Below are 22,177 nucleotides of genomic sequence, written 5' to 3'. Positions count from 1 at the left end.
TAGAGTAAATAATATTACGTTTACGCAATTTCAATAATAAAACGAATAAATATTTATTATGCCTTTTCAGAAAATCGAATTCACCCCATTCAAATTTAATAGCAAGTTGTTTAATAAATAGATTTACTTATTTTTGAATAACTAATGCGTCTTGATTTTATATCGCCATGTGCGTTTGTTGTATTGCCCTACTACGATTACAATGCATACTGACTTTTATTAGTGACTTATTTATATTTCTTTGAACAATACGTGGTTGAACAGTACTGGGTATATTTAGATGCGGCAACGAACTGATATCGCTATATTTATTTTTACTACGTAATGGACATTCTTCGTTATCATTCAAATAGACGCATTTTGTTGATATTCTTTTAAGCAATAGATTTTCAGCTATGTTTTTATAATTATAAAAATGTTCGAAACCTCTTATTTCTGTGATTCACTTTTATGAATTTAGCTAACTATTGATATAATTCCTTGAACTTGTTAAAATTAAGTTTTTAGTCTGTTTGAGTCTTAATTTTTTTCATTATTTTAGTTACTATAATGTTTTTTCAGGTGAAAAGGATTATTTTAATATCCGTCTCGAAGATGAAGTAGTGCGTGGAAGTATAATTTTAAAGGAAGGCGAGCTGATGTGGCCTCCACCTCCGATCGCTGTTTCGGCCGCGCCACCGGCTGCCGTTGCTAAAGCGCTAAAAAAGGAAGCTTCAACCGCTGAACCGGAAAAGGTGGATCCTTTTATGAAAGCTTTCAAGGAGTGCATGCTTTGCACAACTGGTAAATAAATACATAATCAAAATATTGATATATTAGTTATTACACTATTATTATTACCGCTAATGAATAATTTCATATCTGAAGATCTCTTTATATCACAAAATTATTTCAGCACTTGGAAGTGTCGTTGCGTTGGGATCTGTATCACCCGGCCCAGCATTCACTGCAATGACTTCTACATTTGCTTTATCGGGATTAGTCGGATATCACACAGTTTGGGGTGTAACACCGGCACTTCATTCTCCATTAATGTCTGTCACAAACGCTGTGAGTGGTATTACAGCGGTAGGCGGCATGCTTCTGATGGGTGGCGGTTTAGTTCCACATACACCAGTTCAGTATTTGGCAGCAGGAGCAGCATTTGCTTCCTGTGTCAACATCGCTGGTAAGCAATGAATAAATAAAATATTAAACTTATCAAACGACGATTAAGTATATTTATGTTTTATCTGCAGGCGGTTTTTTGGTTACCAGACGTATGTTAGATATGTTCAAACGTCCTGGGGATCCTCCGGAGTATGGTGGATTATTTGCACTGCCAGCTGTAGCTTTCTTAGGTGGACATTTGGCAGCTACTCATTATGGTTGTCCCGAAGTACATCAGATGGCTTATTTGGCCGCATCGCTATGCTGTGTAGGAGCACTTGCAGGTCTTTCATCACAGAAAACTGCGCGACTAGGAAATTATTTAGGAATGGTAAGAAATTTTATAACACCTGTTATTTTTACTGGGATTTTGATAAAAATAATCTATACTCTCATATCGTAAATCAGATTGGCGTATCTGGTGGTATAGCTGCAACTTTAGGTCAATTAGCTCCGGATAACGATGTTCTTTTGCAAATGGCAGCAGTCGCTGGACTGGGAGGAGGTAAATTACAAATATATCGATTATTAACGTTAGAATAATAAGTGCAGATTTGGGTTTAATCTTCGTCTTCTGTTAATTTTTATAGGCATCGGGGCCCTCATAGCTAAACGAATTCAGATAACAGACCTACCTCAATTAGTAGCAGGATTTCACAGTTTAGTAGGTTTAGCTGCTGTTCTCACATGTTTCGCAACATTTTTACATGATTATCCATCACTGGCAACTGATCCGTCAGCCTTAGTGCTAAAAACAGCATTATTTTGGGAACGTATATTGGAGGAGTAACTTTTAGTGGCTCGCTTGTCGCCTACGGCAAATTACAAGGATTACTATCATCCAAGCCATTGTTACTTCCTGGTCGTCACGCTATTAATGGTGGGTTATTAGCTGGAAATGCTTTGGCAATGGCAGCATTCTTTGCAGATGGCACTTTAGGAACAGGAATGGCACTTCTTGGAGGTATAATGATTAATAATTTGATGAAATAATTAATTTTAATTTTTCTTCATATTTATTCTTGATAGGTACTGCTGCAATGTCTACGGCAATGGGTGTTACTCTAACAGCGGCTATTGGAGGAGCCGATATGCCTGTCGTAATAACGGTTTTGAACAGCTATTCGGGGTGGGCATTGTGTGCCGAAGGATTTATGCTAAACAATAATCTTATGACGGTTGTTGGAGCTTTGATCGGGTCTTCTGGTGCAATTTTATCATATATTATGTGCAAAGCAATGAACAGATCACTTCCTAATGTTATCCTAGGTATATTAATAAAAAATCAGAAAAAATTATCACATACGTGATATGGTTAATAACTTAGTTCATTGATTTTTTTAGGCGGATATGGTACGTCGTCCACTGGTAGTGGACAAGCAGCCGCTATTACTGGCACTCATACCGAAGTTGCAGTTCCAAATGTAATAGATATGATTTCGCAGGCAAGAAAAATCGTTATAACTCCAGGATATGGTTTATGTGTAGCAAAAGCGCAATATCCAATAGCTGAAATGGCGACACTACTCAAATCACGCGGAAAACAAGTTCGATTTGGCATTCACCCAGTAGCCGGTAGGATAATTGCTTTGATTATTATTGCCAAGAATGCATAATGAAATTAAAGAAAATAATAAAACAATATTTAAATTTTATAAATGCGCGCTCAAGAAATATTGCAAGAAATAGATATAGCATATTAATAATATGAATAACTAATGTTTTTTCTCTAAACATTATATATAACAGGTCGTATGCCAGGACAACTAAATGTCTTGCTTGCTGAAGCAGGAGTACCTTATGACGACGTTCTTGAAATGGAAGAGATAAATGATGACTTTTCGGAAACAGATCTCGTCCTCGTGATCGGAGCCAATGATACTGTAAATAGTGCGGCTGAGGACGATCCGAACTCTATTATCGCCGGAATGCCGGTATTAAAAGTTTGGAATGCTGATCAGGTATGTTTATGTTTTAAAAAATTATCAAAATGAAATATTTTAAAGTTAATACTTCGAACCATTTTTTGTTCTTAATAAAAATCACTTTTGATGTTTATAGGTTGTTGTGATGAAACGATCTCTAGGCGTAGGCTACGCAGCCGTTGATAATCCCGTGTTTTACAAGCCTAATACATCTATGTTGCTTGGGGACGCGAAGAAAACATGTGAAGCATTACTAGAAGGAATTCGAGCGATGGCTTAATTTAATTTTTTTTTCAAGGATATTATAATTAATAAGAAGATAATATTTTTATATTGACTTTTAAAAAAACTGAATCGCAAAAGGTAAATGATTGCGAAAATTAACTTTAAATAACACTATACATTTTGAAATTTTATAGAAACGAAAAATAAGTTACCATGAATCATTAAGAAAATCTATTATTTTTAGGACATGTGGTTATACTGAAAGTACTATTAATTTTTTATAAAAAATATATAAAACAATTTACACATTTAGGCAGAATATACTTTTTAAACGTGATAACATTAAAATGCCTAGAATATTTGACAGTCTAATTAGAAAATATTTTTTTCACTTTTATATAAATTAAATTCATGCGATTAAATGAATGATCTAATAGACTGACATTCCTTGTGATTTCTTTATACTTTTATAATTTAGGTTTGAAAAAAATAAATAAAATTTGATGTGCGAATAATATAGATTTAAATAAAATATTAAAATACGCTTGTTTCATTGATTCCGAGTATTATTATTTTCATTTTCTGGATTGTCTGTTTGATCTTGACCACTGCTAGAAACTTCAGCTGATTCTTCTATAGCACCATTTTTGGGGCCTTGATCTGGAGGGTCTCTTCCTGAACACGAGGATTTGCGACAATTAATATATATATATATATATATATATACCCAGTAAACCACAAACGTAACATAAAGTTACAGTAACGTAGCACAGAAGAAACGTTGTTACGTTTTTTATGGTTACGTTAATAAAACGTAACTGTTACGTTTAATTATAACCTTTAAACGTAACGCATTGTTATTTTTTATAACGTAACCGTTACGTTAAACTGTTTCGTAAGTGTAACATACAAAATGGACGGTGTGATACAGCTGTTTCACAAAACTGTCAAAAAGATAGGTTACGTGTTCTACTCTCTTATCTATGCGTGACTCTATGCGACGAAATCACAATTTTAAGTTATGCGTGACTCTATATATTTTACTTTTCTGTCTATGACAATGGACGCTTCATATAGAACTATGACAAGCAAATTATTTCATTCTTTTGAAACATTTATTTAATCATTATTTATATGATTAATGTTTTATATGATTAATGTAGAACGTATTAGTTATGCAGTGTGCAGTTAAAATGTTTAAAATGGAACCGATCAAGGTAAGTATAAATATAAAACATGTGTAAATTATTTTAATTTATATATTATTATAATAATGATTAGTTTTTTTCAGTATATAGGTTGGTCATTAATGGAAATTCTATTCGCGTATTTTGTTATTTGTAGATGTTTTCATCAAATAATAAGTATGTTTATCAAATAATAATTAAATTCTACAAAAAAGTCATAACCTCAATGATTATTGCAATGTTGAGTCAAAAGGTTAGTAAACAGTAAACATGAGATATACAAATACATATTTAATATTTGTAGCCCTTCATGAAGTAGTACTGCAGTAATAATAATATGGTTCGGCAAAACAGGAATAAAAACTAATACAATGGTTTTCAATTGAAGAAATAATGACACAGAACATAATGCACCTTCAAAAATGGATTTCATAATAAAGCAATTTGCTCAAATAAAGAATATGAATGCAAAGTTGGAATATAAAATAATAATCCACCATCATCAAGAGAAAACGATTTGAAGAAGAATAACATTTTTTACAACATTAAATGATGACACTCGTGTTATGTGTCGTGGAATTGGTATACCCCATTATGGTAGTTAGAGATGATTAGATGATTCAGTATTAATTTTTTATGATTTAGTTGTAGCAAAATAATGATTTAAAAGTCAGTGGATAAAATTGCAACTGAATTGACAAGAAACAATTAAGACAATATTTGAGCAATATGTTCATAAAAGAATTAGCTGCTATATGTTTTTAATAAATAATGAAAGTAAATAGAGGTAATTAGAAGTCTTGTTACAATTTATATTAATAATCACAATATTTCAAAATCATAACTTTTTATTGTTTTTACTTCAGCAAAAATATATTTAAAAATTCGGAGACTAAAATCTTCTTTATTGTCTAAAGTGTAATTCGGCGAAGAATTAATGTTTTTGGTATGGTTGAAAGGACTGCCTAGCTGTCAATAACTTGAAAATAATGAATATTATTAGAGGTAATGTTACAAAAAATTTATATCAATATTATCAATAAAAAAATTGTAGAAATTGTTTCTAACCTGTTTGTTTCTGTTTTAGATACATTTACAAACAGAAAGCAGTGAAATGGTTTCAATTTGATAAACAAAAGTTGCCAAGAACTTTACACAAGACTTATTTTCAATGGTTAAAATTTTATAATCAAAATAAAACAGTTAATTCCATCCTGTTAAGTAGAAATTTGTTAGCATTGTTAATTTTTGTATTAGTTTAATCAAATTTTTAAATTTCAAATTTATATTCTGTAGTTTTGTAATTTTAAGTATATATATTAAGTAAATTTTGTAAAGTCTTAATTAAAATATGAAATAAAATTAATATAAAAAATGGTTTTTATATTTACAGGAAATTCTATTAAATTTTTAAGTTACATTAAAGACACCTACACGTTAATTTAGTAATTTAGAAACCTAACAAAAACGAAACCGTTACGTTTACGCGCAATTTGGAAACGTTACAAAAACGAAACCGTTACGTTATCGCGTAACGAAACAGGCCGTTACGTTTTTGAGGCGGAAATAGATACGTCTGTGTGCCTCTTAGGTTACGTAACCGTTATGTTTTACGTATAATCTGTTACGTTCTATTAACGTTTTCATTACGTTTTGTGGTTTACTGGGTATATATATATATAATAAAAGTGAAAATTATAAAAAAAATATTACATTTATTCGATTACTTTCCAATACCAAATATAATAATGATGGATTAAACATCATAATTTACTTGGCGATTTCACTAAAAATAATTAATAGTTGCAAAATATATCTATTTTGATTAATTTAGCGCATCATGTTATATGAAATAAATTTCAAAAATAATAAGATATTTAAAATAACCTGGAATTCCGACAATATCACTGCGTTCCACGGAGCGCGAGGATGTTGAAGATCTCTCGGTTTTCTGATCATCTGCCGTTGTATATGATTGTTGAATATCTTGAGCTGTTGGTGCGCTTGGATCATCATCACTGGCCTTACGGGCCATTGCGATCAGCACAGCGGCCATTTCCGGGCCAGTTTGACGGACTAATATAGATAAAAAGCTATCTGGGCTTTGAAGTAATCGCCATGGTGATTCATATTCAACTACTCGTCCGGCATCCATTACAAGTATCTTTTTAAAATAAATAAAATAATCTTTTAAAAATGTTGTCAAATGCGATCGAATCAAAATCATTTTAAACTGAAATGATCATTAGAGAAAATATCATTATATAAAAATAACAAAATCCTGATTGTTACAAATATTTGTTTTAAAACACCAGCTAAGCGGTATATTCTTATAAGAATATAACGATCTCTCTAAATATCTCTAAATTCGATTATTATTGTTAAATAATCTTTCACTACCTTATCACAACTCATAACTGTATGCAGCCGATGAGCTATCGTAAAAACGGTGCATTCTTTAAAATGAGTTTGAATTGCAGTCTGTATAAGAAAATCAGTTTTGGCATCAACATTAGCGGTAGCTTCATCTAGAACTAATATACGATTACCACGTACAAGTGCACGTGCTAAACATACTAGTTGTCGTTGACCTATACTTAAATTTCCGCCACCATCTGATAAATTGTGATTTAGACCACCTGAGGATAAGGAACAAATTAAAAAAGATACTAAACATAGTGTACAAGCAATAACATATCATGGATAATTATGCATCAATCCAAATTTTGGTAATGAACAATACTTTAACACAACTATAATTTACTTATTCATAATACAATAGCTCACCAATTTCAGGCCTGGCAACTTCCAATAATTCAACTTCTCGTAGCGCCGTAAACAATTCTGCATCTGAATGTTCCTCAAATGGATCTAAGTTTTTACGTATGGTTCCTGAGAATAAAACTGGTTCTTGCGGAATTATGCTAATGACACGTCTTAAATCATGAAGACCCATTGTTGACGTAGCCAAATTATCGATCAAAATCTCACCATCCAATGGCGCCATGCGAAATAAAGCAGCTATAATTGATGACTTGCCGGCTCCGGTCCGGCCAACGATACCCATCTAGATAAAAGTGACTTATAGCATATTTTCTGTTGAATTCAATATAAAAATAATTTTCTTAATTAAATGAAGTGTATTAAATAACTTTTATCTCAAGTAAGTTTAATTGTCTTTGTTTTGTATAGGTTGTGTACCTTTGTGCGGGCTGGCACCACGAAAGAAAGATTTCTCAACACAGGTTTTGCAGTTGGACTGTATGAAAGAGAAACATCACAAAATTCAACTTTTCCCGTCTTGGGCCAATCATGTGGAGGTTCTGTGCCGGGCGCCTACATAAATCAAGTAAACATCATGAAATATTATATAAATATTATATATATATATATATATATATATATATATATATGAAAAAGAGAGAGAGAGTTATTTTGGTTTAACTCACACTTTTCAAAGCACCTTCATGATCGATATTTTTATATTCCAAAATCCTCTCTACAGATGTCATTTGAGTTTCCATCTCGGCAGACTGCCTCATACCCCATTGAAAAACACCAGTAAGAGAAATACATTGGGTGATAGCTAAGCCAGCAGCTCCTGCTTTCGAATCTGAATACTCAGTACTTGACAATAAGAAACTGAAAGTCACACAAGCCACAAACAACACGCATCCCAAATCTAACCAGTATCCAAATGCACGGCTAATTCCAATGAATAAATACCTATGAAATGCATATTTCATAATGATTTTACTTTTTAAATATAATGAATGATCGAAAATGTATTATTAAAAATTATTACAACTTTGCCGTTATGAAATTGAAATAGTAAATTTAAATAGATCTTAATTATTTTATATATTATATTATAAATATTATATAAATATAATAATTTACCAAGAAGAGCTGTGTAAGTCTTGATGGGAATCGAACTCGTCTGACAACCGTCTTTCCATGTGGAAGGATCTTATAGTCGGTAATCCTTGAATACTAGCATTTAAATGTGAAAATACTGGACTTCGTGCTAACAAGAGGTAAATTTTATGTTTTTTATGATTAGTCTTATCAGTCAAATAAATTCCTTACTAATTCCTTCAAGACGTTTGATACTTGTACTAGTCCGGGCGTACATAGATCTCATCAGCCAGAATCCAATAAGAATAACTACAAGTGGTCCTAAGAGTGTGGGTTCTACAACTGCAACTACAGCTAGTACTCCAAGCATATTGAACGACAATTGTACTGTATCCATCATTGCATAAGGTAATAATTCATCTACTGCCCCCATATCCTAAATAAAGGCATTTATTTAGGAAGATAAAAAATTTTTTTATTTATATATACTGGGTTTCACTACCTTAGAAAATCGATTTAAAATTCGTCCTGAAGGGTTGGTGTTGAAAAAACGCATTGTAGCTCGGGATATACTTAAAAACATGTCATCATGTAATCTTAAAAACCAACATAAGTTATGTTATATTTTATTTGTTGCCAAATATCTTATTGTTAGGTTATTTCCTTACTTTACAGATGCTTTAACGCAAACCCAGAAAAACATAAATGATCTTGTTAAAGACGATATTATGATTGTTAAATTTAGTGCGGCATAAATCATGATACAAGTATGAGTATCCATATCTCTGTCACCAGTCATTCTATAATGAACCTTTTAAAAATATAAAATTCAATTTGTATCAATTTTTATAAAGAATATTTATAAATGAATCAAATATAAATGTACCTCTGTGTTCACCCAATATGTGAGCCAACAATCTGTACCACTAACAGATGCTTGTGCTATTAAAAATAACATTATTAATATAACTATCAGGGGCCACTTAACACCAGCACGAAAATAATTTGAATAAATTTGTCCCTTTACTCTTCCATGCGAATGGACTTCAACTTCTTGAGGCGGCCGCTAAAAGTAATTTTTTATATGAATATAGCACACTTGTTTCAGAAGTACAATAACAAGCAAACCGTTTTAATCTTTTCTGATAAAGAAGCACCGCTTGCACTCAGGCCCATCATAAATTGACGGCTGATTTTTTTGGGTATATTGCTGCCGGCAGGGGTAGTTACAGAAGTACTTGGTTTATCATCTTCTAGCATATCGCCGCATTGCTTGATCTCTTTCATTAATTGAGCAAATTCTTTGCCGCTTTCCTAAAAATTGTACTCTAAAGTACGGACTTTGAGTTGTAATTGCATGAAATTAGAAATATTTACCAAGACCTCATCAAAACTGCCCTGAGCTTCTATGTAGCCATCGCCCATTAATATAATGTGTTCGACGTTTTGAAGATATTGCAGTTGATGGGTGACCAGTATTACAGTTTTATCCCTGAGGAAACCAGTAACACAATTTCTAAAAAGTTGAAGTCCTACTTTTGCATCCACCGCGGATAATGGATCATCCAATAGATAAATATCGGCCTAAGTTTTATTTCCGTTTTAGAATTATACCAATAATTAAAAAAGAAATTAGCTGTTTTACTTTTCTGTAAACGGCTCTTGCTAAATTTACTCTTGCTCTTTGTCCACCACTTAATGAAACGCCTCGTTCTCCAACTATAGAATGATCACCATTTGGAAGGAGTTCAAAATCTCTTTCAAGAGCACACGCTGCTACTGCTGCTCTATAACGCCTTCTCTCATACTCTTGGCCAAATAGTATATTCTGGCGAACTGTACCTAAATTGATTAAATCAGTAAAACTTGGTATTCTTTATGGCATACATTTTTAGATTATTATTATTAAATAAAACTCGCTATTTTTTAAATTATTTTCACCTACGAATAACCAAGGTTCCTGAGAGGCGTAACTCATAGCACCATTTATGCGAGCAAATCCGCTCAGTACTGGTAGTTCTCGTAAAAGTAAATACAGTAAAGATGTTTTACCGCTTCCTACTGGTCCAGTAACTGCGCACAGCGTACCTGGTCTTAAGGTCAATGTCAAATCACGTAAATCGTACTTAGGATCTTCATTGCGCCATTTTGCAAAAGCGTGTAATAAAAATATACCAGGTGCCATGTCTTCTTCAGATGGAATACGAGAACGTAATTTTACCTAAATTTTAAGATATAATCTTAAAAAACTATGAAAGTGACTTTAATAAACGAAATTAAAATATAATTAATCGGCTCAAATCTTTTAGACATAATAATACCTTCTGCCTTATATATAAATTGAAGATTATTTTTGCACCTTTGTACTTAATTCAACTTCTAAAACAGGTTCACGCTGTGGAAGAAAGCGATTCTCATTCAGAACTGCCAATGTACTTAGAGATGGCTTTGGCATTTTAGTTTCATCGGTTATGATATTTTCGCTGTGATCCATAAATGACTGTATGCGCTGCAAAGCTACGCATAATTCTGCTACCTGAGAATAAGCAATACGATTAATAAAATAAGTTCAAAAATTAATGCATTATTAATACATTAGATATATGTATTCACCTGGGCAACCCCTTGTACAAAATATACCGTCATTGCAGTACGTAGTATGTTGTAATAAGCGATAACCATGAACACCTTCAATTTGAAAATAGTGTCTTGTTATATATATATATATATATATATATATATATATATATATATATTATTGTATATATTCTGAATGAAAGTACCTTCTCTGCAGTAAGGTGCCCATACTCAAATAGGACATAAGATACTAAAGTTACAAATATAGCGCATCTCGTACCAAACATAATAAAAGACATTACAATTCCTCTAATGTAGCCACATCCACGAATTTGTTTCATTTCACTATTGCGTAAATCGTGAACCTGAGTAAATTTTGTATATAGTTTTAATTGTATAGTAAAAACATTTTTATACGTCACATATATATATATATATATATATATATATATATATATATATATATATAAACATATTCAATATATTTACAAGCCTTTGAAACGGTGGTTCCCATGTATACATTTTGATAACGTCTATACTACGCAAAACTTCGCTCATAATTCTAACTCTTTCATCAGTTAAACGGGCAGTTCTGTGTCGCAATATGGAAGTGGTGTAAGCCAAAAAGACTATAAAATACAAATATAAATTATTATTTTTAATATATATATATATTTATGTATATAAATTTATATTAATATTCCAAATATTTACTTTGCAATGGCATTAAAAGTAAAATTAGCAAAATTCCATATAACGCACTGGGTCCAACGTCACTGTATAAAAATACAGTGATTATAAAAGATAATGTAGGACCAACCCAGACATGGTGAAGAAATAAAGGCGCGGTATCAAAACGATTTACATCGTTGGACATTAAATTTACAACTTGCCCGGCCGATGTTTGGCTTAATGCTGATCTGCTTAATCTCAAGACCTGCAGAAAATTATTATTTAAATTATTAAAGAAATAAATAGTTAGCAATTATTGAAGTTAGATTGATATATAAACCTTTCTGTATATAGCAGAACATGTAGCCACGCGAATCTTCATTCCTATATGCATGCATCCCATCAATAATGGATGAGTTACCAAAACAGCCAAGGCAGAGCAGAAAACAACACCACTTGCAAAGAAATATGCTTCTGATCTGGTTATTGCTGATTGATTTTGGGCATGGTAATGAAAAACTCTTTGCATATATGTATACTTGACGCTAACAACAACATTAAAATTACATAATTTTCAATATATAATAATAGACCTATAAAACTTATTGAACTCACGTGTTATTATTTCTGCCATTTTCTTCTGTGAAATATTGAACTAGTAGTCCTAGTAATAATGGTTGATGTAATCTGTAATATTATACAATAGTTAATAATTACAAATTATGATATATACCCACACAGCACATGGTTGACTTAGGGTCAACCTATGGTCGTCACAATGGACTGTAGGGTTAACTTATGGTCAACCCACTGGTACCATATATGAACATAGGTTAACCCATGACGATACTTATGTCAGAGCCCTGGTTTGACCCATGGTCAACCCGATGGGTTCAATACGAGTATGCTACGGGGCTGGAATGGTATCGCGATGGGTCAAAATGGCAGTATATAGTGCAACAATTGCGGCATACTTTCCGTGCGTATTTGTATTAAATATAAACAATCCATATAGTTTATAAAAATATCGAATGAGATAAATATATTTTGTTGATAATAATAATAAAATAATATTACCTAACAATTTCTACTAAAAAGTACAAAAATCCGTATAAAAACAGCTTTAAACCAAATAAGCGAGCCAATACTCTCCACACTCGAGGTCTGCTTTTGCGCATCCTTTCACCAGGACTAACGGGGTGACGGTCGCGCATGTACCTCCATTCAGTGCAAAATTGATCACCTGAAAATTTAAATCTTATTCTCAAATAAATGAGCTAAAGAATAATCTGTAATGCTAATTGTACCAAACAAAAAAATATTATAGTTATTCTAATCTAATGCCGTGTAATACATATATAACATTTTAGATTAGTGTAATGCTAAGCATAAAATACAATTTGCAGTTTATAATCATTAATCATATTTACCCAAATATTGTGATCGGTGCTGTGGAAGAGGTCTATAAAGATCATATTCTTCAAATTCTCGTTGGCATCTTTTGCGAAATATAGGCATAGTCCACCTAGAGATTGAATTACCAAATTTAGAATATAATTGGAATTTAAATTTAATTTTTATAGTAGCTTGGAGTTAAAATAAAACTGAAGTTTTCATTGGCATTTCATTAAAATTGGCTCAGATCTAAAGGATGTCTCTATAGATATCTTAAATTATAATTTGCAACTAGGTTTGCTTTTCGTCGAAATACAATTTCTGTTGCCAACGAAAACGACCGCAGCCAAATAATGACAAAAATATAAATATTTTGTATCCCAGAAAAGCGATTGGAATTTTCGTGAAAATAATAATTTAAAATCATTCTTCACTTACCAAAATAAAACTACTGACAAAGGGTTAGCTACTGATCGTGGATTCGGTTCATCATTATATTCATGCTCGTATGCTATCATTATTATGAATAATTTCTCAATTCGAGAGGGGCAATCAAACACACACCGGATTAAAAGTTAAAAACAATAGTTTATACATAATTTAAAACATGTTTCTAATAATATTAATGCATGTACAGGCAAAAACTTAAAACTAAACATAAATTAATAATAATAACCATTATTTTAATATTTTTGCGGATAATTTTGAAAATTGAAATGAATCACTTATAAATATGAATATAGTACACTATAGTATTCTTTTGTTTCATTTATTCGATTTATACTTTTTTGTGAACTTAAAAATTCTCGTAAATGACACTAAATTTTCTGTTTCCGGCATCTGTCCCGCAATGAATCCCGCAAATCGAGCAAAAGAGGAAGTTGAAATGACTGCTTCTGAAATTATGGAGGCCCACTTCGAACTAGGAGATTTGATGGACTCGTTTAAACCTGGATTATTATATGGCATGGTTACCCCATGCATTAACGTATGTTCTGTTAAGAATATAATAATTAAAGTAGATTTCGATGTTGACAATTACATATTCATTGATATTTTGTATTTCTTGCAATACACAATTTAATATTAGCGAACTAACCAAAAAACAATTTTTTATGCTATCGATAGAACTTATATTAAATTTTCCAGTTTTTAATTTATTATTTTCTATTAAATTTTTTATTCATTCGATTTAGGACGTTATGACCGTTATGACACTTATGAAACGTATGACATTATTGACATTTGACTTACGTGAAGTGGTTTGCGCTAAACTTGTTTTCAGTATTAAAAGTCAAATTATCACAGTAAGCGTAAAAAAAAACATTTGATAACATGATGAAACATTTTTCTGAATCGCTTACGAATATTCAAAAAATTTAATTAGTTTATTTTAAATAATTTAAAATTCGCGGTCATCTAAATGTCGAACCTAAGCGATCGAAATCGCTTCAGAAAACATAGATGTCATCGAATACGAGTTATGTAAAACGCATTCTGCCAAATGTAGTAATTCTACAGATTATTCCAATAACAAAACTCAAAAAAATCGTAACGATGAGGTTCACTCATTTATCTGCTAAGGTATTATTTGTGTAGAGGCATGATGTATATAAAATAGTGAAAAGATGTTTGTGGTAAAAATAAAATATTCATTAATATGCGGATTCTTCAGGTGCTGAAAGCAATGCTCATTCCGGGGGCCACTTTTTGTGCAGTTCCACTGATGGTCAATCGCGAAGTATGCCAAGGTTCATGCAATTGCCCCAAACTCTGTCGACCATCAGAATTACCAATTTATGGAAACACAGATTGTTGTAAATGGTAAGTAAATAAAATGTAATATGCTGATAACAATTCTCTTGAAATGTTTGGTCATTATAATATTAAGGAACATATACATTTCAGACTAAAATGTCAAGAAATATATACATTTTAAACTTGAAAATTAAGATACATACACATTTTAAATTATTGACATGCCAAATTGAGTAACTGGTGCATAGTATATTAACTTGTACACTGAAAATTTATATATTTTTATTGCTAATTTATTTATACAAAATTGCAGTGCTCAAGATGAGTGCCCACCTGACTCTGAGAGGAGCAAATTAATAACAGAAGAGCCAAGCATACTTGAAAGAAGCATTAGAAACTTACGGGAAGGCTTTACTGACATATATGGCAAATTCCAACAACAGAAAGGTGTCCTTGATGACAAAATCAATGAAGGAACACAAAGTGTAAAATGTAAGTGAAATAATTCAATATCAATTCAATCATCTGCATAAATTAAAACGAATTTACATCATATACTGAATTTGTTCTTTGGCTTCATTTAGGCAATTGCGATCAATGCATAATGAAATCCAGAAGCATCCCTACATTTTTGTAGGACACCAATGTTGCCTATCAACAGTTTCATTATAATGCAATTTCCACTGACAATAGTATTAAGATCTACCACACATCTCCTGCATTTACATTGGTAATCATTTTTATTATACCTAGCATCGCTAATGATAAATAAATATAAGATCTCCATAATCATTATATAAAATTCATACTCTATGAAATGTTTTTCTTGCAAAATTGCATTTTTAAGCAAATAAAATGAATTTTCTATAAATTCATATAATATATATATAAATAACAAACAAAATCTAAAAATATTTTTAGCAATTTCTATGATAGAACTTTATATGTAAAAAGCAAAATGAATATAAATCACATTTTTCGTGTACCTCATTCTTAACAATTTTGCAAGATTCTTTTCAAGTATATGCAAAAAGAATAAAATGCATATTTCTATTATCTAATGTTATTCGTCCCTGACTTAGTGATGCTAGGTCTACAAGCATTTATTATTTCATGTTATTTTTTTATTTTAGGTTTTGTAGTATATCTTCGTGAGGAAGCTAGTGACACACATCGTTTAGGAGCTATAGCAATGGGAGGTGTTGCTGGATTCATCTTAGCTTTGAGGGGAGGATTATTTAGGTGAATTTCAATTTTAAACTATATTTTATTGCAATACTAATTTTATGGTTCAATTGAAAGAAATAACAGTATTTTTTATAACATTTTGTAATGCGTTTATTTATAATTATCGACTCAACTTCCAACAAATAAACACTCAAAATCAACTTCCAATTGTTTCAGAAAGTTTATTTATACTTCTGCGGGTGCAGGAGGAATGTATTATATTTGTTATCCAAATGATGCAGAGAGACAAGCTGAGGAAGGCTTAGCTTTAACTAAACAATATGTAAAAATTGCTTACAATTTTATGTATGGAGGTGAGATGTTTTAAGTTATAGGAACTTTGACATATTTTCTTACACAACTTAAAATATTTAATAGCTTTTAATATTAATTTAAATATTTTCCCAATTATCTTGCAAGATTTGAATAATTTTTGTATAAAATGGTTTTCAAAATTTAATTTGATAACTTTGAATGCAGTCAAACCTGGGGATGAACCCGTACCTTTGCCCACTCTACCCAAACTTCCCACAAATTTAAATGAAACTTTTGAATTTGCTGGGAATTTGGTAATTAAGGTGAAAGAAGCTTTGCTTCCAGACTCTAAAGAAGAAACAGCTGCTAAAGAAGAAAAATAATTTAAGAATTATAGCAGAAGTATTTATATAAATTCATGTGAAAATCTGTCTCTGGCATGGTCATAATTAATCATTTATTTGCATGATTGGATGTTACTGCATAACCCGATGACACTGATACTAAATTAAGTCATCTTTTATTTTTAATTTTCAGAAAACTTGCTCTTAATTTTTTTACATTAGTTTTCAATTTGTAAACCATTTATTGTGTGCAAACAAATTAAATTAAAATGATGAAATTATAGAAAAGGAACAGCCTTCTGAAGATTCAGAACTTGAAGATAATTATCCTATTTGCCCCGCTCCTGTCCGAGAACCCATCACTATACCACCAGAATGCTATGAGAAATGTGACGATTCAGATAGCTGTTATTACATACCCCCTCCTGACAAATAGCATCCCTCCATTTTGAACATTTTGGATTTTTCTCATTTATTTAGACAGAATATTAGAAAATAACTTGACAGATGTCATTGCGCACACTAAAATTATAGTTGATTTATTTATTAAAACTTTCTAAAACTGTTCAATATTTTAATGACATGTAATTAATTAAAATACATTAACATTCATGTAGACAAATAAACATATTTATTCGGTATGTTAAAAAATGTGTGTTTATTTAGTAAATTAAAACTATTTATAGTTTTAGCTAAATTGTACTACTGCTTAGCTCATTATATTTTTCATATTGACATTGATATTAAATTAAATAGACTTAAACAGTAGTAGTTCATTTCTGTGTATTCTCTGGGTAGACAAAAGAAAAATGATCCTGTATTTTTTATTCATATAACGCTGTATTGTTATGTAGTGGCCATTAATTTTTTTATATTCAAATTGATAATTATAGGCTAGATCTTATACTCTTCTTTTAACTATGGGCAGGATAAGCCATTTTTTTTATATATTTGCATATTGCAAACTTATCTATAATGCAAAATAATATATATTATCTAGGATAGAGTATTTGTAAAAAATAACTATTTTACAATGTTTACAATCATTCACGTTACTATTGATTTCATGATTAATTTCTTTAAATTAATTTTGAATTTGAACGGATCAGGAATTGAGAATTACAATAGACAATATAAATTGACGGGATATGACTACGATAGTAATAGCCTTTATGTTGGTAAAGCTTATTCATTAAAGTTTCGACACGATTAGCTTAGCATGCAATAGATGTCAGTTTAGCAATTTCATCAAAACGGAGGTCGCAAATTGACAGACTGATACTTGAAAGTCCGAAAATTATTAATATCATTAATTAAAATGGACCAGGGAAAAGCACCAGTTCGCGTTTCACCTCTGATCAAAGTAAGTTTATACTGGTATTAATTGCAATCAATTCAATTGTTTATACATTCTACCATGAAATTTTTGCTCATTATGTAATATTCTAAATAATGTGAGGTTCAGAGCTTTAAGTTATATTGTAAGTTTTTTAATAATTGTGATTTCAGTTCGGAAGGTGGAGTTTTCTCGTTGTCGGAATATTATATGGAGCAGCTCACCAAAGCAGGCTGGCAAAACGCGAAGTAGGAATTAGAGAAGTCGAAGCTAAACATAAAGCAATTCGGGATGCAAAATTAGCTGAGGAAAAGAAACGAGCTCAAGAAGGTTAGTTTTCTTACAGCATTTAATTAGAATTTTCATGGGATTAATTAATAAAGTAACTTGCAACATTCTTGTTTATATTTTTGTTAATAAAAATTACTATTTACTTTATTTACACATCTTACTTTAATACAAGCTACTGTTAACTTTATTCTCACATAAAATCTAAGGATATAGAATTGTATTATGGATTTATATAAAAACTTATCTTGTTGGTATGAAATACAACTGCAAAGCTTCTTAATAAGTTATTCTATTCCAACCAAGTTCATTTTTATAGGGAAAGTAATTATTTCTCATATTTTTTTAACTTACTAAAACTCAAAAAAAAAAAAAATAAGAGAAGTTGCAAAAAAAAGTTCTGAAGCCCATGTTATATAATAATCAGTGCACATTATTAAAAATAAGTAATTGAAATGAATTTATTACAGAGGAAAACAAATACTTCGCTTCACTTTAAACAGATTAGCATTATTAAATAGGAAATGCAGTAACATTCACCATAAGGCATTAGATGTGCTCTGTAAATTATTCGGATTTTATGTGAAATAAAAAGTTATTATACATACAATTGTTTGTACTTTATTGTTTTTCTTATATATATATATATATATATATATATATATATATGCTTTTACTAGTGTAAAACATTATTTTATATATATAGGTGATATATGAATATGAATAAAATTTCTTAATAATTAAAAAATAATTTCAGTTTTAAATGTGTAGCTTAGTGTAATGGTGAAGAAGTAACTCGACTATGTGTAGCATTACTTCCCTTTGCTCTTAATTCTTTACTGCATTCTAATTGTCTTTCAAGTTGTTCTCTTAAAGCCAATAATTCTCTACTTCTTTGGTAAACTGGGTCCTGCAATTTAAATATATGGCTTTAGTTCAACATTATATGAGAAAGAATTTATTTTATATGAGTAAGCATTAGGAAATACTTATCTTATATAAAATAGTTCATTGAATAAGTATTCAAAAATATATTTCTTTCGTTATTGCTTGCATGTATTTCTTCGAACGTTACTAATCAATAGTCAATATACTTGAACTAGTCAATTTACTTTTTTTGTTAGGTTTAATGTCATTAACTTGAAACTTTCTGATCCAATTAATGTAGGCTTTAATACTAGATTATATAGTATTTTTTACCTGAGGTCTCATACTAGGATTCCAGCGACAATATAATCCTTTCCATAACTTTATAACACGAATGGAGGCAACTGGAAGTAGAACAGTGGGCCCAGAATCATTGTATAATGGATTTATATATTGCTCTGGATTACAGCTATTTGTATATGACCATAATGATACTGTACGATTCTTAACATCTATAAGTAAAACACAACTATGTTTATGAAAAATAAACAATTAGAACATTTAGTGACATAATTCCAATTTAAAAATATTGTGATATTCAAATAATTTTATGTAAATGAGCTTTTCATACCTTCTTTGACGCGTTCTCTTTCCGTATTACACAAGAAGGTTCCAAAACGACATGAATACAAATGATCAATAACAGTAATCATGAAATGCTCATTGAATTGTAATGCAGTTGGAAATTGTTGACCAACTTGCCATACACAATCCATAAATTGCAGGAATACTGGGGAACGATCAGCATCACTATGATGGTCATCACCATGCCCAACACGCTACAACCACAATGAAAAATAACAAGTTATATTTAATCAAAATCATTTTGATGTAAATTATAAACCTGTTGAAATTTATGACCAAATGACAACCACTCTTTCTCAATAAGAACTTGGAAACCACGCATAGTGCGATAGTATGGATCTAAAAGTAGCATGGAAAGAGCTGTAAGCTGTGCTGTTCGATCCCAACCATCTGAACAATGCACCATAACTGAACTCCGATGGTTTTCTATCTAATAATAAACCAATTATTAGTTAGGCATTTGTTTAAAAATATTTTTTTGTTATGGAGCTATATATTACTAATAATGATGAATGAATAATGATAATTTTATTAATACTTTATCCACAATTCTGACAGCACCAGCAATAATTCCTTTCAAATGTTTTAACCAATAGCATTGTTCTAAATTGGATAACCATTTTGTTTCATCAATGCCTGGGAAACAAAGTTCTTTTAATTTTCTCAGAGATTCTCTCATTACATGGATATTATGGACATCAAGAAAAACCAAGTCAGCATGTATATATGCATCTTCATTTTCATAACTACAAAAATAAGAAATGAATTAATTTTTCTTGTATTTACTTACAAATATATATCATTGTATTTTACCCGCCACCCTTAGCTTTATTTGCAATTGCATTAGCCATCGGTCTTGCGTCAATAATTGATAATTTGTGAGATTGTAAATTTATTTCCATAAGTGTCCTGACATATGTCTCATCATCTGCACTTCGTTTACCACTGACCTCCAAAAAAAAATGTATATTATTATCATCTATAATCACAAAAATATGAATTCAAAACCATTAAACTCTTACTCCAACAAGTGGTTGTGAACATCTAGTAATGCTCGCTTGTGAAATGGGATGAATCCATGAAAGAACTGGCAGTCGTCCTCTACTCCTGAAGGCTGCAACAGCTCGAAGATCATCATCAGTACACTGCAAAATTTTGAAGCAAAAAACAGTTGTCTTATTAAAATCTTCATATTTTGTTGAAATAACAATAAGTAAGCCTTATTATGATGTGATGATAGCAGTAAATGAAAACTTACTGAAACAGGAACAGCCCAAACAGAAGGATAACTATCACAAATCTCATATTTATCATTAACTTTAGTTATTCTCCAAGAATCACTATTGCCAATACCCTGAAATTAAGGGACATTAAAGTGTTTCACAAAAATAGATAAATATAGATATATAATAACATACCATTCTTTTAAGTTCTGCTATAGGTTCATAAACGTTCCAACCATTTTCTTTAAATTGTTCCTTGTATGTAAAAGCAAATAGTGATGTTTTGTGTGATAAAGGGAATGCATATTGTTGTAATCGTTCAAAAATACTTCTTCTTGAATGTAATTCTTGTTTATGAGCAAATCTTAAATTTCTCATATCTTTGCAAAATACTTCAATGCCATAACTGTTCTCACCACGAGAACTAGCTCCACCAACTTTTTCAATTCTTGATACCTAATGCAAATTTTGAAGGTTGAAATAAGGTTCAGCATATTATGAAACTTAAAAAGCTTTACACAAACATATTAAATTTTCAGCCACTGGATAATTGAAAATGCCTAATATATTTAAACTTTAAGTGAATTAAAATAAAATTTATGAACAATAAAGTTAATTCTTTTTCTAACCACGCCCAAAGGAACATCTAGTATATAATGTTCCCTCTCAGCTGCTTTAAAGTATAATTTATAATTAGTGACAGAGAGCGTTCCTCGAGCTGGCCCACTATATGGACATAGATAAGTAACATCTTTTGATGAACTGACTACCATTTCACCAGAAATTAATGGGATTGCATCTTCAGCCTATAATGATAACAACTTATGTAAAAAATAAATAAATAGATTATATATTATTCAAGGAACGAACTTACCAATTCATTGTTATGCTTTGAATTTAAAGAACTAGACTTTGAATCAGAATCTAATGAGTCTGAACTTACATTTTTAGAGGGTGAAATTACATACATTTCGGTATTTATTAGATCTGTCGAAGCACGTTTGTCCATGATTATTTTAATGTAATACAAATTATATCATGATATAAATTATTTAAAATATTTGTTTTTTTTTTTTTAATATTTCGTTAGTTGTTTGAACTTTCACAGTGTTTAAGCATAAGGGTGTTCAGCTTATTGCAATATTTTATTCTACAGTTAAATAATAGATAATGTATTATATAATAAATAAAATTCCTTAAATGATATTTTTTATCTTTGACACATATACAGTTAACCTATGATTTT

The 22,177-nt window shown here is 30.7% G+C and overlaps 5 protein-coding genes across 5 annotated transcripts; 3 read left to right on the top strand and 2 right to left on the bottom strand.

Annotated features, from left to right (window-relative positions):
- The first annotated feature begins 144 nt into the window (after positions 1-144).
- On the top strand, positions 145-3,354 carry LOC113370897 (NAD(P) transhydrogenase, mitochondrial-like). The gene is given in 11 exon segments (XM_026611573.1): positions 145-169; positions 562-783; positions 896-1,168; positions 1,239-1,480; positions 1,558-1,654; positions 1,740-1,913; positions 1,916-2,113; positions 2,179-2,418; positions 2,494-2,724; positions 2,899-3,110; positions 3,211-3,354. Coding segments are annotated over 11 exon segments (2,058 nt in total).
- A 495-nt stretch (positions 3,355-3,849) lies between these two features.
- LOC113370896 (probable multidrug resistance-associated protein lethal(2)03659) lies at positions 3,850-13,506 on the bottom strand. Its single transcript, XM_026611571.1, has 25 exons — positions 13,427-13,506; positions 13,024-13,118; positions 12,671-12,836; positions 12,209-12,280; positions 11,934-12,138; positions 11,636-11,858; positions 11,411-11,550; positions 11,128-11,286; positions 10,958-11,032; positions 10,704-10,880; positions 10,286-10,565; positions 9,990-10,186; positions 9,722-9,928; positions 9,473-9,658; positions 9,231-9,410; positions 9,013-9,155; positions 8,847-8,940; positions 8,576-8,780; positions 8,387-8,513; positions 7,936-8,212; positions 7,688-7,822; positions 7,274-7,553; positions 6,887-7,125; positions 6,374-6,650; positions 3,850-3,974 (listed from the first exon to the last, which is right to left on the bottom strand). The coding sequence occupies exons 1-25, from the start codon at positions 13,504-13,506 to the stop codon at positions 3,850-3,852; spliced, it is 4,344 nt and encodes a 1,447-aa protein (XP_026467356.1).
- Positions 13,507-14,414: 908 nt separating this feature from the next.
- Positions 14,415-17,181, top strand: LOC113370397. Its single transcript, XM_026611063.1, has 6 exons — positions 14,415-14,572; positions 14,664-14,812; positions 15,060-15,238; positions 15,880-15,988; positions 16,151-16,287; positions 16,454-17,181. The coding sequence occupies exons 1-6, from the start codon at positions 14,453-14,455 to the stop codon at positions 16,609-16,611; spliced, it is 852 nt and encodes a 283-aa protein (XP_026466848.1). The 5' UTR covers positions 14,415-14,452; the 3' UTR covers positions 16,612-17,181.
- Positions 17,182-17,779: 598 nt separating this feature from the next.
- LOC113370398 (ATP synthase subunit e, mitochondrial-like) lies at positions 17,780-18,806 on the top strand. The gene is made up of 3 exons (XM_026611064.1): positions 17,780-17,935; positions 18,082-18,238; positions 18,667-18,806. Exons 1-3 carry the CDS (start codon positions 17,891-17,893, stop codon positions 18,693-18,695), a joined length of 231 nt encoding a protein of 76 aa, XP_026466849.1. The 5' UTR covers positions 17,780-17,890; the 3' UTR covers positions 18,696-18,806.
- A 161-nt stretch (positions 18,807-18,967) lies between these two features.
- LOC113370395 (myotubularin-related protein 2-like) lies at positions 18,968-21,944 on the bottom strand. The gene is made up of 11 exons (XM_026611061.1): positions 21,806-21,944; positions 21,561-21,737; positions 21,127-21,387; positions 20,967-21,062; positions 20,731-20,853; positions 20,522-20,658; positions 20,247-20,454; positions 19,968-20,138; positions 19,695-19,902; positions 19,397-19,575; positions 18,968-19,106 (listed from the first exon to the last, which is right to left on the bottom strand). Exons 1-11 carry the CDS (start codon positions 21,938-21,940, stop codon positions 18,969-18,971), a joined length of 1,833 nt encoding a protein of 610 aa, XP_026466846.1. The 5' UTR covers positions 21,941-21,944; the 3' UTR covers position 18,968.
- Between the last annotated feature and the right edge of the window lie 233 nt (positions 21,945-22,177).

The sequence above is a fragment of the Ctenocephalides felis genome, unplaced genomic scaffold (genome assembly GCF_003426905.1).
Source record: "Ctenocephalides felis isolate EL2017-DRISC unplaced genomic scaffold, ASM342690v1 CF-g0.4_SCAFFOLD_01492, whole genome shotgun sequence".
NCBI classification, from domain to species: Eukaryota; Metazoa; Arthropoda; class Insecta; order Siphonaptera; family Pulicidae; genus Ctenocephalides; species Ctenocephalides felis.
The sequence above is the reverse complement of the archived record's forward strand: the minus strand, read 5'-3'. Positions and strand labels throughout refer to the sequence as shown.

Excerpts from the sequence above, each read along its gene's own strand:
- LOC113370896 (XM_026611571.1), bottom strand. The coding sequence starts at position 13,506 with ATGATAGCATACGAGCATGAATATAATGATGAACCGAATCCACGATCA. Across the intron at positions 13,119-13,426 it reads TTGTCAGTAGTTTTATTTTG|GTGGACTATGCCTATATTTC; the intron begins GTAAGTGAAGAA and ends TTCAATCTCTAG. Across the intron at positions 7,823-7,935 it reads ATGAAGGTGCTTTGAAAAGT|GCGCCCGGCACAGAACCTCC; the intron begins GTGAGTTAAACC and ends TGATTTATGTAG.
- LOC113370397 (XM_026611063.1), top strand. The coding sequence starts at position 14,453 with ATGTCATCGAATACGAGTTATGTAAAACGCATTCTGCCAAATGTAGTA. Across the intron at positions 15,239-15,879 it reads AGGAACACAAAGTGTAAAAT|GTTTTGTAGTATATCTTCGT; the intron begins GTAAGTGAAATA and ends TTTTTATTTTAG. Across the intron at positions 15,989-16,150 it reads TTGAGGGGAGGATTATTTAG|AAAGTTTATTTATACTTCTG; the intron begins GTGAATTTCAAT and ends CAATTGTTTCAG.
- LOC113370398 (XM_026611064.1), top strand. The coding sequence starts at position 17,891 with ATGGACCAGGGAAAAGCACCAGTTCGCGTTTCACCTCTGATCAAA. Across the intron at positions 17,936-18,081 it reads GCGTTTCACCTCTGATCAAA|TTCGGAAGGTGGAGTTTTCT; the intron begins GTAAGTTTATAC and ends TTGTGATTTCAG. Across the intron at positions 18,239-18,666 it reads AAAGAAACGAGCTCAAGAAG|AGGAAAACAAATACTTCGCT; the intron begins GTTAGTTTTCTT and ends AATTTATTACAG.
- LOC113370395 (XM_026611061.1), bottom strand. The coding sequence starts at position 21,940 with ATGGACAAACGTGCTTCGACAGATCTAATAAATACCGAAATGTATGTA. Across the intron at positions 20,139-20,246 it reads CTGTCAGAATTGTGGATAAA|ATAGAAAACCATCGGAGTTC; the intron begins GTATTAATAAAA and ends GTTTATTATTAG. Across the intron at positions 19,903-19,967 it reads TTGGTCATAAATTTCAACAG|CGTGTTGGGCATGGTGATGA; the intron begins GTTTATAATTTA and ends TTGTGGTTGTAG.